General features: G+C 42.5%; 1 protein-coding gene across 1 annotated transcript; it reads right to left on the bottom strand.

Moving 5' to 3' along the window:
- Positions 1–1,145: 1,145 nt before the first annotated feature.
- LOC138299402 (keratin, type I cytoskeletal 47 kDa-like) lies at positions 1,146–14,906 on the bottom strand. Its single transcript, XM_069237633.1, has 8 exons — positions 14,358–14,906; positions 11,602–11,684; positions 10,417–10,573; positions 7,656–7,817; positions 7,382–7,507; positions 6,067–6,284; positions 4,422–4,555; positions 1,146–1,857 (listed from the first exon to the last, which is right to left on the bottom strand). Exons 1-8 carry the CDS (start codon positions 14,829–14,831, stop codon positions 1,748–1,750), a joined length of 1,464 nt encoding a protein of 487 aa, XP_069093734.1. The 5' UTR covers positions 14,832–14,906; the 3' UTR covers positions 1,146–1,747.
- Between the last annotated feature and the right edge of the window lie 586 nt (positions 14,907–15,492).

A 15,492-nucleotide genomic window follows, 5' to 3' on the forward strand; every position in this document is an offset into this window, starting at 1 on the left:
TTTGGTGTAAATCTGGTGAATTTATTTAGCCAACTGTAGAAGAGACACTGATTTGACCTCTTCTCCTGACTGATCTATTTTAAGAGCACATGGCTTTTCTTAGCGTGGAGTGTCCATCCATTCAAAATCAAAGGTAGAGCTATTGAGCACATGCTCAGCTGCTCTACATGCATGTGTACGCAATGGTCTGTAAAATGGAAGAAAATCCCCATCCGTTCTAGAGGACACCTTGTGCTATCTGGATGTCATTCCCACACGAGATACCTATAGTAGCAATGAACACACTGTGATTGCTGGATGTCATTCCTCAATGCAATGGTTTTAGCGGAAGACGACACACTGTGCCTTCCTTCTGCATGAGAGACGTACAGCAGCAGAGAACACACTGTAATATTAGGATGTAATTTCTGGATGAGAGAGGTATAGCAGCAGAGGACATGCTGTGATATCTGGACATGATTCCTATATAAGTGAGGTGTAAGCACAGAGGACACGCTGCAATATCAACATTGTGATTCATGTGTGATAGAGGTATAGCATCAGAAGACACACTGTGATATCTGGATGTCCTCCCTGTGTAACAGAGGTATAGCAGCTGAGAAAATATTGAGATATCTGGACATGCTGTCATATCTGGATGTGATTTGCGTATGAAAGAAGAATAACAGCAGAGGTCGTGCTCTGATGCCTGGATTTTATTACTCTGTAAGGTAGATATAGAAGCAGATAGCGCACTGTGATATCTGGATGTGATTCATTTATGAGAGGGGTATAGTAACGTAGGGTACACTGATATATCTGGATGTTGCCTCTGGTAGAGAGGGATAGGAGCTGAGATCATGCTGTCATATTTAGATGTCGTCCATTTGTAAGAGAGCTATAGCAGCAAAGGACACGCTGTGATATCTGGATATGATTTGTGTATCAAAGAGGTATTGCTTCAGAGGACACACTGAGATACCTGGATTTTGTGCATGTATGAGAAGGGTATAGTAGCAGAGGGTATGCGGTGTTATCTGGATTGCATCCCGGTATAAGACAGTGTAACAGGGAGGACATGCTGTGATATGCAGAACAGTCTGACAAGATTAGGGAGCTCAATACCAGTACCTGATACACTGAAAAGAATTACAACAATGACTGAGTTGGTTGCTTGAAAGAGAAAATTTATTCAACCACAAACCTAAATAAAGAAACTTCATTCATTGGAACTTTAGTTATGTTTTATGAGCCAATGCATTTAAACAATGAATGTTCATCTCTACAACACTTTGTGAGATACATTTATGATCAGCTTTTTTCCTCTTTATTTGTTAGTTACATATCTTGCAATACAATAGCAGGTAGGAAGGTGATCAAGGGTGTTGTGTTACTAGCTAATGTTCTTTTGCTTTGCCTTGCTTCTAGTAGGCTAGCTGTGGGAGTTGTTCATTGCCCCAAGCATTTACAGCACAGAAACTGGACATATCTCTGGCTTTTCCAAGCTCCTTTACCATGTTAACAGGAAAATAGTCCAAGATGGTGAAAACAATCCAAGCTTTGAGTTGCGTTGTACGACCAGAAACGTGCAATTCAGTGGTGAAATATTTAGTGCTCTTGAGAAGATTGCTGATGATTATGGTTTGCCCTTTTCTCAGAGTATTGCTTTGCTCTTAAATTGATCATAACAGAAGTTCAGCTAAGTGATAAATGGTTCCTTTCTTTGGGTAATCTTTCTTTTGTGAGACTGATCCCTTTTATTAGTTGCTCATTTCTTATTTGTCACGTCTTCTTCGATTTCCTGAATGTGGGAAGAAACAACTACACCATCAACGACCTCCTCAACGATGGTCTTCACCTTCCTGGTTTTGCTAGGGTCTGGAGAATTGTCAGGAAACAACAAGCGCAAAGTAGAATTTTATTGCACAAAATTGGTAATATGAAAAACACAAAGGTACAAACCTAAAAGTCCAGACATGTGCAGCTATTCCTTACTCTCCTTTGCTCCATCACAACTGCAGCCTCGGATATACACGCACAACACCAGAAAAGGTCCTCCATAGGCCACGCTACACACACTTTTTCACTAAACACTTGCTTCGATAAGCCTGAGAGACCTATCGCTTACTCCTTCAGTTTAGCTGTGGTCCCAGATGCCTTAACAGAAACACGATAAGAGAATAACGGTGTTTTTCATAAATGACATCAAAACACAACTCACATAGGCCACAAGACTGACACAAGGTTGCAGCCAAGTCCTCTGGGTAGCATGCTACTAAGCCCAAAATGCTATATAAATGCAACCACAATTCAAAACAATGAGAATCAAATGGAGACAGGTTATGCATCCTGTTGTAATTATACACGGTGTGTTATATTTCCCAATAGAAAGGTTTGTTTCAAAGTAATTCTGTCTGCGTCCTAAAATTAGCATCCCATTCAATTGAGACATAATTCACATGAGTAACTGAGCAGGTTCTAAAGCTTCTCTGTGGGAAGAGTGCTTTCCTTCTCAACCCAGTTCACAGAAAGAAAATAGGACAATTTACTCTGGTTTCTCATTTCACCTTCATAAACATTATTTGGCTGATCACAGATGGAAAGTGATTCATGGTGCGTTCCCTTATGTACATCGCTCCCTCCGTTCTTACCAAGTCCAACCACTATAGCCTAGTTCACCTGATCCTCCAGTACCGCTAATGCAATCTTTCTCATTACCTGTACCAAACATATTTTCACTGGTGCAAAGCTGCAAAAAGTGAAGCAAACTGGGGCGAAGTGTTGATAAAGTATTTACTTTCCAGACCAAACTTTTTTATACTGAAAAACTACTTTAAAAATACCACAATTAGAAGTTTATGGTTCTTAGCATTACTTAGCATCAAGGTGGCACCCCATCAGTGGAACATGGGCGTTCCCATGCTACCACCCACGATTTTTAAAACAAAGCTTATGTTACACAATGGCACACAGATCTGTTGCCAAAAAAATACCACCTCTACGAGGCAGGCACTAACTAGGAAAACGGTTCGTACTTTTTCCTACCTTTTGCCGCATTGCACCTGTGCTGAACTGTACAGAAAAAATATAATGCAGGTGAAATAGAGTATGTCTAAGCATAGTATGTTTTTGCTGGAAGGCTGCGTTTCCAGCACCAAACCTGTGCTAGACATCACACACACTTTTGTTAGGCAGCCTGGAAGAGGGCCAGAGCTGGGGAAGAGAGCAGCAGAGCTGCCCCTTAATTAACTGTGCTCTGAGATGCTCTGTTTCCTAGGGCAAGTTAAGTGGCTGCGCTGTGATGTCCTATAAGTTAGTACATCTACTGAAGCATCTGTCAAGACTGGTGTGATAACAAACAGAGCCATACTGAGTGCCAGAGGGAGACTTGATACTATCGCCTAAAGGCCAATAAATAACTCTGGGAAGAAGAGTCTCGCAGGCCCCAGCTTAATCTGCGCGCTTGCTTTTCAATTCCAGGTGATTAGGAGAAATGTTCAGATGCACATCTTTGGATGAACGCTTTTCGACAATTTTTTAAAATGTATGTCATCCACTAGATTGATGTTTCAACGTGGTTAATCTCTTCTTTCTCATCTCTGCCTCCACTAGTGAAGCTGTCATTCACGGGAGAGTGCGCATCCCCCTCGCCTGCCTCCTTATCTTCCAGTATCATCCCCCCTTTCGTACTTCCCGCCTACTTCTCTTCTTCCACTGCACCCTCTCCCTACTTGTGTCCTTTCTCATCAACCATGGCTAGTTTACATTTCTGCTCGTTTGCTTTCTCCGGAATTTTGGTGTCCCAGTCCTGTTTTTCTTGCTCCATACCACCTCGATTCTTTTATTTCTTGCCTTCTCTTTCCTTATTGTTTACTTTTTTGTTTGCTTTTGCATTGCATATAAAAACATGGACATAAATTTGTTTACCTTTCTGTTTTTTTCTCTTCCCGGTATACTTGCAGACAACTTCTAATTGTTTTCCAATAGTTTTTGTTTCGTTTTGTCCATTTTTGCCTCTGAGCCAGGGATATGATACTCATCTGAGATTTTATTGGACATTTTATTGTTGCTGTTATAAATTATTTTTCACACTATCAGCCATTGGTATGTGTTCTAGTTCATTTGTACTTCACTGCTTGTGCCAGTACGCAAGATGGCTTTAGGTCGCCATTGAGCTTGTCACTCTTGTTTTGTTAAACTTGTTTTTATCAAGTTTCAGGACCAATGTATTCATCCAAATTTCATAGAGGGGTGCTATCTCTTGAGACACGTTTTGCACCTGAAGAGTCGAAGGCACTGCTGATTGTATAATGATACGGCATTGACTGATCCCCATGTAAGACAAGGCACACATTTTCAACCATAACCCGTGACAACCGGCCACTCACTTCACTACTGTCAGTATCTGAGATGGAGTCAAAAGCAACCCGGGAAATACGCACCTTTTTTGGAATCCACCGACGATGTCTGCGAAATCACCTCGGTGCTAGCGATCTGCGAAGAAGATGTTGTTTGGGAAGAGGAAACTGTTGAACTTTTACTAGATGACACCTGGAACGATGATTTGCCCGCGTTGCTGTTAAAAAAAGAACTGTTAATGACTGCAGCTATTATCAATGAAAATGGCATAATATTCTAAATCTAACGTGCCCTAAGAAGCATAAAATTACATGACATGACATTACATAACGTGTATTTGTAGGGTGCACAGTCATCCAGAAGGGTATTTTGGTAATAAAATAACAGATGCTACCCAGGCCAACGGTATATAAGTATTTCTAGACATGCACACATTTAGAGAGACATTTAAACTGGAATCTGTGCTTTTCCCCTCAATGGCTGTGTGATGTTTACAACAATCCCAGGAAGGCAGTGCTTAGGAAATGGGAGAGAAGTTAAACTGAAGAATATAATTCTGATATTTTGTAAAGCATAATTCTGTAATATTCAGATCGTTGTTTCTTATGACAGAACAACAATTGAATGCAGAGTTTCACTTGTGTTGCTGTAAGTGTGGTAATGTTCTATTATTTTTACTGGTTCAAATCATGCTGTTGGTTTCTCGTTATTCATATTATGCTGACCTGACAACATTTATAATGCTTTACTGAAGTCACCCTGCAAGAAAAAATCTGTCCTTTTGTACAGTTCTCAATAGCAATTTGAAAACCAGATTCTGAAAACATATACACATGGGAAACCAGACAAAATGTGGTATTCAGTTGGAGAGTGTATACAGAAACCCCAATAACGGTGTAAGGCGCACTGATAGTGTGGTTGAGCAAAAGTCCGGCCAAGTCTACAGGCCCGTTCACGCTGTAAAGATCAATTAATGTAGTGAATGCCAGTGGCACCGGCCATGAGTGAGACTTCATGAAGTCTATGACAACTGTCATGATGGGCATATGATGGACTCATGCAGTGAGCAACGAGTAACATTTGTTGTATGATGACTAATAAAGAAATGTAATACGGGATTCCTTGGAGGCATTTACAAGGTGTCCAACTTAGAAAAAGTCCCAGGGGACAATTGTGCATATATTAAATTAATTCTCTTGCTACTGTGGGCATATAGGGTTATCCTTGTACTTCAATACAGTCTATGAGCAAGGCTTACAAAAAGCAGTATCGTTGCATTAAATGCTATTTTACTGCCTAACGGTGCCTTACGGTGCCTATGATTAAAAGACTTTAAAACTAACGGGCATTTAATGCTGAGTTAGACTCCATTAAAAAGCTGAGGGCTATTGGCACTTGCCATGAAAGACACTCATTTCAAGAGTAGTCATTGGCTAATTGATGATGGCTATGAACGAGCATTCATTGAAGAATATGTGGCTACTATTATGGATGGATTTCAGTGAGGCACTGCCTTTGCAATGGACCCAAACACCACTCCAAAGAAGCCTATGGAGCCATTAGGAACGGTCATTAATGGCATTCCATCCATGTCAAGAGAATGGGTATCAGTTTTGCTCCATTAAAGGCTTCTTACCAATGATCTACTTCCTTCCAGCAAGGACATGGTCATTACACCTATAAGAGAATTATGAGAGATCTCTGCAGTTATTCTTTACTTCAACTTACTCGAACTCTCCATCTAGCAGGCGCCGGTAGGTCTCGATCTCCATCTCCAGCCGTGTCTTGATGTCCAGGAGCCTCTGGTACTCAAATCTCTGCTGCTCCATGTCGCTGCGGAGCTGCATGAGCTGCTCCTCCAGGCCGCTGATCCGCTGTTGTATCTGCATGAGCTGTTCCCCGTAGCCTCCTTCCGTCTCTGCTAAGGTTGCTTCCAGGGAGCTTTTCTGTAAAAGAAGGAGGAAGCGTATGACAGAACTGGCCGAAGCGCTACTACTGTGCCAAAGAGGCTGGCAAACCAAGCAAACCTAGAGTTGTTTTAGAAAACAAGTATTTGCTGCTGTCGTAGTGTATTTAGAAGAGGAGCTCAGCAGACGGTATTGTAGAAACAGTTAAATGTTAAAATATCTGTAAGAATGATACGTTATTAGTATTTAGAGGAGTTTGGAAAGCCTAATCCATTTATATATTAATCATGGCCTGTGGTGAAGTAAAAAAGATGGAAAATTATAATTTTCCTCGATCAAAGATGTAAACTGCTTAAAATACTAATGAGCACGCACTCTCCTCACAACTCCATTCACAACACAAAATAATTTGATGAATATTTAAGCTTTATATCTGGCCACTCTCAGTCACATGCACATTTTTGAATCTTTGAAATCATATCCAGTAACTTAGGTCAACATCTTATCTTCTGCTTCTGGGTGATCAGGTTAACAGCGTCCTCCAATATCTGGCTATTGTGGAGTGCAATCATGGGTGGACAACAGGCAACAGAACACCATTCATTCGGATCTATCTCATTTCCTGGACAATACAATCAGTTTGCAAATATTGTGTTTAGCAATATTTAATGTGCTCACCCACCTAGGCCGAAAACTCCAGAAATCTGCTTAAAATTATCTTGCATTTAGGAAAATCCTTATAACCTATTTACCTAATGTTGATGCACCTTATCTCATGAATTATTTTCAGCTATCGAGCCATGCAAGCTTCGGGCGAATGTGTGCACAACAAATCTAAATACAAATATCTGCTCTCTAATTTAGGTACAGCTATATCATTTGTATTCTCTTTTCAGAATTTGAAAATGCTCATTATTTTTAGTGGGAATGTCGCCTATGAATTGAGGTAGCCTCCTTCTACGTACTTCTAATGATGTAACAGCAACAATACTGCAAAGGAAAGTATGTAGGTTACCCGAATTTTGCAAACCTAGCTACATAGTAATGCAGTGCTGAAAATTATGCATTTATGTATGTAAAACTGTATTTCTCTATGTTAGGAAAATCAACATTCATGGTATCTGAAACATACATACCATGGCCAGCTGAGATTGAAGCTCGATCTCCAAGCTCTGAAGACTACGACGAGTATCTGTCACCTCGCTCTTAGATGACTGCACCGCCTGCACGTTCTCAGTGATCTGCACTTTCAATTCTTCAGACTAAGCACACAGAAACAGGATATGGTTAGGATTCAGCAGGCATGGTATTCTTTGAGGTGGGCTAGTGGCTACTAGAGACCATGTCCCAGGGTTGATTGATGCACAGTGTTATATTGTATAATGTGGTTTGCTGTAACTAGCTTCTTACCGCCTTCAAGAACTGAGCCTGAGCTTCTTTGCGGTTCTTCTCTGCCAGCAACTCATAATCAGCTCTCATGTTATTCAGGATTTCAGTCAGGTTGTTTCCAGGAGCAGCGTCCATCTCAACATTTATTTGGCCAGAAACATTCCCAGACACAGACTGCATTTCCTAGGACAGCAATGAGACAATTGGCTCTTAGTTAATTTTAAGGAGAATTAATACACTTGTAACACGTTTTAAAAAACACTAGATTTAGAAGGAGATGCCCTAGGAATAGGCTCAATAGAAATGAGTTACAATATTGATAGAACACATAGAAACAGTGTAAGGAAACTGAGATTTAAACTTTTAAAATGCAATATTATAATGCCCCCTTTCACTATAACCTCCCAGTGCTTCAAGTTCACAGCTCTCCCATTAGATCACAACTCTTCCTACTAGATTCAACCGTTTCTACTAGCCCACATGTCTGCTATGGCCCATTATTAAACAACACGACTTTCATTAGACGCTTCTCGCAGGATTGCTGTCGCCTAGATCAGATTCAGTTCTATCACAGCCCTTCCACTGAAACATATCGCGTACGAAAAGACTATGCTACCTAGTTAAATGTTGCACTTCCACTCAAACACACGGCCTATCAATGACTACACTACCCACCGCTCCCCATTACACTTTGTCTTTCTTCTCACATAAGATAATTATATGGTCTGCAACATGAGGCCCTCTTGCAGTTGCAAACCCAGCAAATTGCAAAGCTGCAGATTTTTCAGCACCAAATAGGCATTTTACAAAACACTGAAGCCCTTTTAGTAAGCAGAAATGCCTGTCCAGCACATAAAAGGGATTTTGCTCCCCTTTCTTAATTTCAAATCATGGCTTTTGAAAGAGACGTCCTCTCCTGCTCTCATTTCTGGTCAATGGATTATGATGCAATTGATGTAGCAAACCGTTGATCAGTTACTGATGTCCGAGATGGAGTGGAAACTAAATCAGAATGGAAAAGCTGTTGCCTTAGGGCAGCTCACTTATTGGGAATAGTGTCAGTGGCCAAGGGGGAGTAGGCAGAGATCTACAGGGCCAAATGCCTGCTCCTCCACGTCTTACCAAACATTTGCCATTGTTGCATGTATAGCTAATCATAGGGAATGTAAATTAATATTCATTAGGCAGTTCATTTCATGACCCACTGCGAATGAGAGTTTTGGATTGCAATTTGTTAGTACACAGGTCACATCACAAAATAAATGCTAGGTTGCAAAAAGACAATATGCAATTTGCACTCCTTATTTGTGACCTGCTTGTCCTTACTTCAGGCCCCTAAACCCTAGCCCTGACGTCCTCCACATTGGCCACATACAATCAATGAAATATACTTTATGATACAAAAATCACACTTCATATTTAGCAGACCATGATGCCTTATGCACTATGCCATCCCACCTCTTGACTGTAACCCTTTTGGTGGACCACACCCTTGTGTGCATTGTTAATAAGCCTCATCATGTAGGTCATATCACAATAGACTGCACACTTGCCCAATAGACAAAGTCCTATCCTTAAGGTCACACTATGTAGGAAGTAGTTCTTTTTAAGATGAAAAATGGACCCTGTAAAGTACACCCTCATGCTATCCAATCGGTCACACCTCATAACAACTTAATAGACAACAATCTCATTCAGTAAACCTCGCTGTAATAGATGAACTCCCCTGCCAAAACGAAACACTTGTCAAACGAGCACACACTCTCTGCCTATAGAAACACCCCCCCACACACACACACACCTGCAGTAGATCTACTACTTAATGTAGTGCACCCTCTTTACAAGAACAACAACCTATATATTGGGAAGGTATGTTGTGGTATCTAGAAAGTTATCTTTCGAACCTGACCTCGGTCTGCCTTTGTCACTTGATCAAGCATAGTGGGATGTTTGGCAAATTACTGAGAAAAAGCAAATGGACAGAATGCTATCTGTCTCCCTGAGTTTTTAAGTATGTATAATTTACAATGAATATGTATGCGTTTGTTGATTATACAGAATTTACAGTGGTTGTACTGTCCTATTTATCACTAATTGCTGCCACCATATAGCTATTTAGCAGTTCTGCTGCCAAAGACACTGAGCCCGATTCACAAAGGTAACTTACGTGTGGTAAAGTTACAAGTGCAGAGTTTCCACACTAGGGGCAGAATCTCCATACGACGCACTACAGAAAGTGCACCGTCCGGAGATTCCGCCATGAATGTGGAGACTGTGCTGCAAGTGTGGAGACTGCACTCATAACTTCACTACATATAGGTATCTTTGTGAGTTGGGCCCCTAATGTATTGCTTTGCTGTTGTCTTTACATTTCTGATTAAAAAAAATAATCGGTTCAATACAATTTTTTATCACACACTCTTAGTAGAAAACATTAGCAAACAGGACCACTCTATCCTAATCAGATGCTACTTTTTACAATAGTTCATTCCTCCTACTTATAGTCCCATCTTTCCCCTTGTAATCACTCATTACCAAGAGACCACACTTTCATTAACAGACTGCATTAACAGTGATACATACACGTTATGCCTACAAAGTAAAAAAGGCCCCATCATTATTCTCCTGAAAACAGCACTAGATGCCAAGCATACTCTCGTACAAAATGTCAGACTTGATGAAATGAATAAGTATTAAAGGTCTTTCCTATGTTGGAACTATTTTTTTTACACCACGTATTTCTGGTTTGGCGGGAAAGCAAAGTAATAGGTCTGCCTTGTACCTCTTGGTGGTTCTTCTTGAGATAGGCCAGCTCCTCAGTCACGCTCTCGATCTGCAGCTCCAGGTCCGATCTTGACATGGTCAGCTCATCCAGGACTCTGCGCAGCCCAATAATGTCAGCCTCCACGCTCTGGCGCATGGCCAGCTCATTCTCATACCTGAAGAAGGCCATGGAAAATGTATTGCTTTAATAGTAGTTTCCATAAGTTACCCTACTCCCCTGCAGCTAACTGTATTGTCAGCTCCTCAAAGTCACCTCCCTTTTACACAAATGCATCCAACAACCCGAACTGTGAGCCAAGTATGGTGAGTAAGGACTGTGCCGTACAAAAACTTTTTACAAGGGAGTGGTATTTTGATTTTAAAAAAGTTACAATAAATTACAAATTATACTACTGGCGTGCCAATAGTTAGTAACTGGGTCGCTATGAGTCTGTGAAAAAGACAATTATTAAATGTATGAAGTTAAAAGAAACAGATTTGGAGCTCTACTTTTAGCAGTATAAGTACTTCTATGACAGTTCTTCTTAAATAAAAAAAATGGCATCTCTAAGTCTCTCCAAGAAACTGTGCACAGCATTTTGAACACAAGGTGAGGCTGCATAGTAACACTAACCTAAAATGAAGGCAAAAGGTTACAGAGAGCTTTGTTAACTTTCAGTCATTTGTAGCGCTATATCTAGAGGTAATACTCTGATGAACTAAAAATGATACCATAATAGAGTGGTGCAGTACTACTTGTCGATCTAAAGAAACAACACCAATAAATTTAGTAGGAAGATTGGAAAAGTAGTGGGCACAGTGCAGCTGCAGTTCTTTAAAGTCACCAACAGCCTTTACTTATGATATCTTTTGCAGAGAATGTATCAGGTTAAATAGATATCAGTGGTAAAAAAGGAACTAATGATGCAGGGTCCTTTAAGTAAAGTAAGAATCTTGTACTAAGGTCCCACTGTGTTCCATAAAATAACAACAGTCAGTCCCATGAAAATTGAATACACATCATGTCATAGGTTGTATTGACAGGTACAATTATTTCATGAGGTGCCAATTGGGTGGAACACTCATGTAGGGTGTTTTGGAGACAGTGTGCTTCTCTGCATGATTTGAAAGATCTAGTAGAGGTAGAAAGTTCTAGAAGGAGACCAACTTAATTTTGAGATCCCTCCCCTGAGCTCAGACTCACTTCAGTTTGAAGTCATCAGCTGCCAGCCTGGCATTGTCGATCTGTAGCACTAAGCGGGCATTGTAAATGGTGGCGCCGCTGATCTGGAAGACAGAAAAGGTAATGACAGTAAAATAACTGGTTAATACTCCAGAGGTGCTCTACATAAACTAATAGTACAGAACATGCAGAAAGTTTGGGGAGGTTGGCCTAGGGAATGAAGCCACCTTCTTAGATAAAGGAGATATTCCACTGACACAGTTATTGCTATACTTACACTTTGGGTGAAAAGACCACTCTTCTAAACCCGGGGATGGCTGTTACCTATAGATGTGCTGTAGGTTACTGACAATACTTATGATAACATTATTAGGGCTGAAGGTAGGTATGTTGGACTGGTGTCTGTCAAATATCTCTGTTGCTAACATTCTGTACAGAGTGGGATTTTTGTCTGTCCCTTTCAACAACTGGCTTTTTTCGACCAGCTGCTATCAGCCATTGTCTTGAACCTTTGTAAATCAGGACTTGGCTCAGCCCAATCTCACCTTCTGTTATTGGCTACTTGAGCTCGTCCTTCCATCTCAAGTTAAGTGCTTATTATGCACTGTATCAGGACTGATTTACAGCTATACCCCTCTCTGTCTAATCCTGTTGGCTAATTCCCGTGAGATTCACTCTCAAATACTAACTCTACATGTGGTCGCGAATTAACACTATACCAGACTCCTACTAGTCCAATCTTTACAAAGAACAGAATTGAGAAAATGCATGGGAGGTTTTCTTGGAAGAATAGGACTAACCCCACTAAGATAGAATATCCCATAACCAATAGACTGTACCACTAACCTTGGCTTCTGGACCACTGTGCTGCCGGGCATAAAATCCTCCAACGCGTTGTTCAGTGGCAGGAAGCGCTATACAAATGCACTTACATTACAACCCAGGCCTAATGACTTTACCAATGCTTGTTTTTTATTGTAAGAGGAGGCGACTTTCACACTTCTCAGGGGAGTGTGTCTCAGCAGAAGCAATGTCTAGCGAAGCTGGAAACGTATATTTATTGAAGACTTTAAACATATGGTTATCTGAGTACTGTGTGCGGGGGTGGCGCTTGGAAGAGGAGGACATTGGCATACGATTAAGCAATATGTTGGGCAAGGATGTGGGCAACTGATCTCCATGAACTCTAGTCCCGGCGCAGCATTTGGTCATCTAGTGCCTTTCATAATCACCAACTATACTATCCAATAATTAATTAATGTGCTTAGGAGCATTTAGGTTTGTAATGTGAGCTACGTATTGGCTCCTTCCCAAGGGGTCAATCCACTCCTGGCGTAACAAGTCTGGCTGCTAATGAGGAGTGTCTGACTATATTTGTATTTAAGTTATTGTTTTCAATGTTATATAGCGCGAACTCGATCCAAGAGCGTTGGGTTACTTTACATGAGCGCCATTAGTTACATTGCACGACAGATCATTATTTTTCCGACACTGGGTGATTAAGTGGTTTGCCTAGAATCACAGGATGTTGAGCGGCGCCGAGGCTAGAATCCAGTACCCCAGCTTCAAAGTCGGCAGCTCTGGTCCTAACGCCGCAGCCTCTCCCCCAGCTCCCATCGTGCAATGAAATTTGGTCCGAAAAACTAGAAATTGTTACTAAAATCACAAAAGTTTGATCCTCTTAGGGAAATGGATGTTTTGCACTTGTTACCTACACTCGCGCCGTGTCATACTATGGAGACCAACTTGTACCCCTGAGTCACCTCGTTTGCTATTTTGGAGGCACCGTGACATCATGGGCCGGTTCAGAAAAAATACAACTGTGGCGTAGGGATTGCTGATACATATTTGTTTGGTGGAGTAGCCTTACAGTAGCAGGAGGCTATCTGCTTCTGCTATGCAGCATTCGGAGTGCTCGAGGGAGAGTTTTGGCAACAAAAACTATATAACGTGCAATGGGGACATTGTGGCTCACACATATACCAACTGGGGACCGGCCATGGGGCGAAAAGCAACACTTAAAATAGTTTAAGGCCACAACGAATACATACCAGGGGGTCTGTTGTGGCCAAAGTTTGCCTACATGTGTCCCTCAGGAGAGGACTGATAGTAATGCCCTCACTACCACCACAACTCTGACCGCGCCCATATCCTGTCTCGCAAGGGTGGACGTTACGTCACCGTGTACGTTACGTTACGGTTTCTCCCTCTCTGTCAGGAATTATAAGGCCGAAGCTGTGAAGTTTAAGGGCTGCAGATTACGAGGCTACTAATACATGACAACGCACATTCTGTCTAATTGGTAGTAATTGTCTAAAATATTACAAATGGTGAAGGGTTCAGTAGAGTTCGCAGGCTCACGGGCTCTCTCTCATTCCCTTTACCGGTCGCACCCGCCCAGGTTGCTTCCAGTGCTCAATGTGAAATGTCCCTTCTAAGTAAATAGAGGAAGGACGTAAAGCTGAAGAGGACGGAGAAACATTGAGGAAGGAGAGACCGAAAAACTGAGCCAGAGAGACTGACTAGAGAGCGCAAGTGACAAAGATGGACATAAGTTATCTCAACTTGGAGGCTGGATGGAAGGCTGCAGAAAGGATGCAGGAAACAAAGGGGGTAGAGGAAAGGTGTCATAGCCACCGCTACTCCGAAACACGATGGACACGTTTCGAGGGAAGTCTGCCAGCCACTTTGTTTTGTTTCACACCTTTAATCTCAAAGTATAATCGACAGCTCGTACAGCGGCCTGCAGTGCAGCTGGTATCTGCCCCCCCTCTTACCTTGTTGCGCAGGTCGTCGATGGTGACGTAGTACTTGCTGAAGTCATTCACGCGCTGACTGCTGCTGCTCTGGTGCTTCTCGTACCAGTCGCGGATCTTGAGCTCCAGGTCGTTGTTTGCGGTCTCCAGGGCCCTCACCTTGTCCAGGTAGGCAGCCAGGCGGTCATTGAGGTTCTGCATGACCTCCTTTTCCCCGCTGCTGCCAAGGAGGCCGCCATCACCACCCCCTGCACTGAAGCTGAAACTAGAGCTAGCACCCCCAGCACCACCACCGAAGCCACCCCCAAAGCCAGCACCACTACGGAAGGAGGACCCCCCAAAGCCAGCCCCAGCATCACTAGCGAAGGAGGACCCTCCAAAGCCAGCCCCACCAGAGCTGTGCACCCCTCTGGCGATGCTGAAGGTCTCGCCCCCAAATGCAACGCCCCTGCTTGGCACACTGTAGGCAGATCGGCTGCTGAAGCTTCTACTCATGATGGCGGCTGGTGAGAGGACCCTGGGCTTCAGATGTACCTTGTGGCGAGAGCACGAGAGTACACTGCAGCCAGTTTGGACTGTCCCTTTATAGCCCCAGGAGAGGGGTTGTATTTCATTCTGTCCTCACCCCCTTCCCGCTCCCAGGACCACATTCCTGTCCACCTAGATAAGCATCTGCCCTCTAACACAATCTGCCCTGACCCGGCCATTCTCCCCGAGGCTGTTACTCATCTTCCTTAAGGAGCTAAGGAGGGGCACCAAACTCACCTTACCAGAAGTTGTTTGCTTCAAAAGCAGTCTGACAAGCCCCCCCCCCCTTCACCGGCCAGTGGAGGGGGGGGGGGGGGATGTGTCCATTTGAGAGTTGCTGATAATATTGTAGCAGCAACAGGAAAGTACTAGGTAACAAGAAATGTAAGCCCAACCACCTAAAGCAAACAATGTCTATCATTACTGATAAGGGGCTTGTCTCAAGAGGACAATGAAACATGGAGGGGCTTCTTGTAGGGCACTGAGAGTAGTCTACCAGCCGCGATGTTTCTCAGCCTCTCAAGTAAAAGCACAAACAATACGTCTTTTTTTAAAATATATTGCAGATGGCTTTGTTATTGGGCAGTCCCATCACACCTGGTAAGAGTCAGAGGCAGAAGCCCATGGA

Source organism: Pleurodeles waltl, chromosome 6, assembly GCF_031143425.1.
Source record: "Pleurodeles waltl isolate 20211129_DDA chromosome 6, aPleWal1.hap1.20221129, whole genome shotgun sequence".
NCBI lineage: Eukaryota > Metazoa > Chordata > Amphibia > Caudata > Salamandridae > Pleurodeles > Pleurodeles waltl.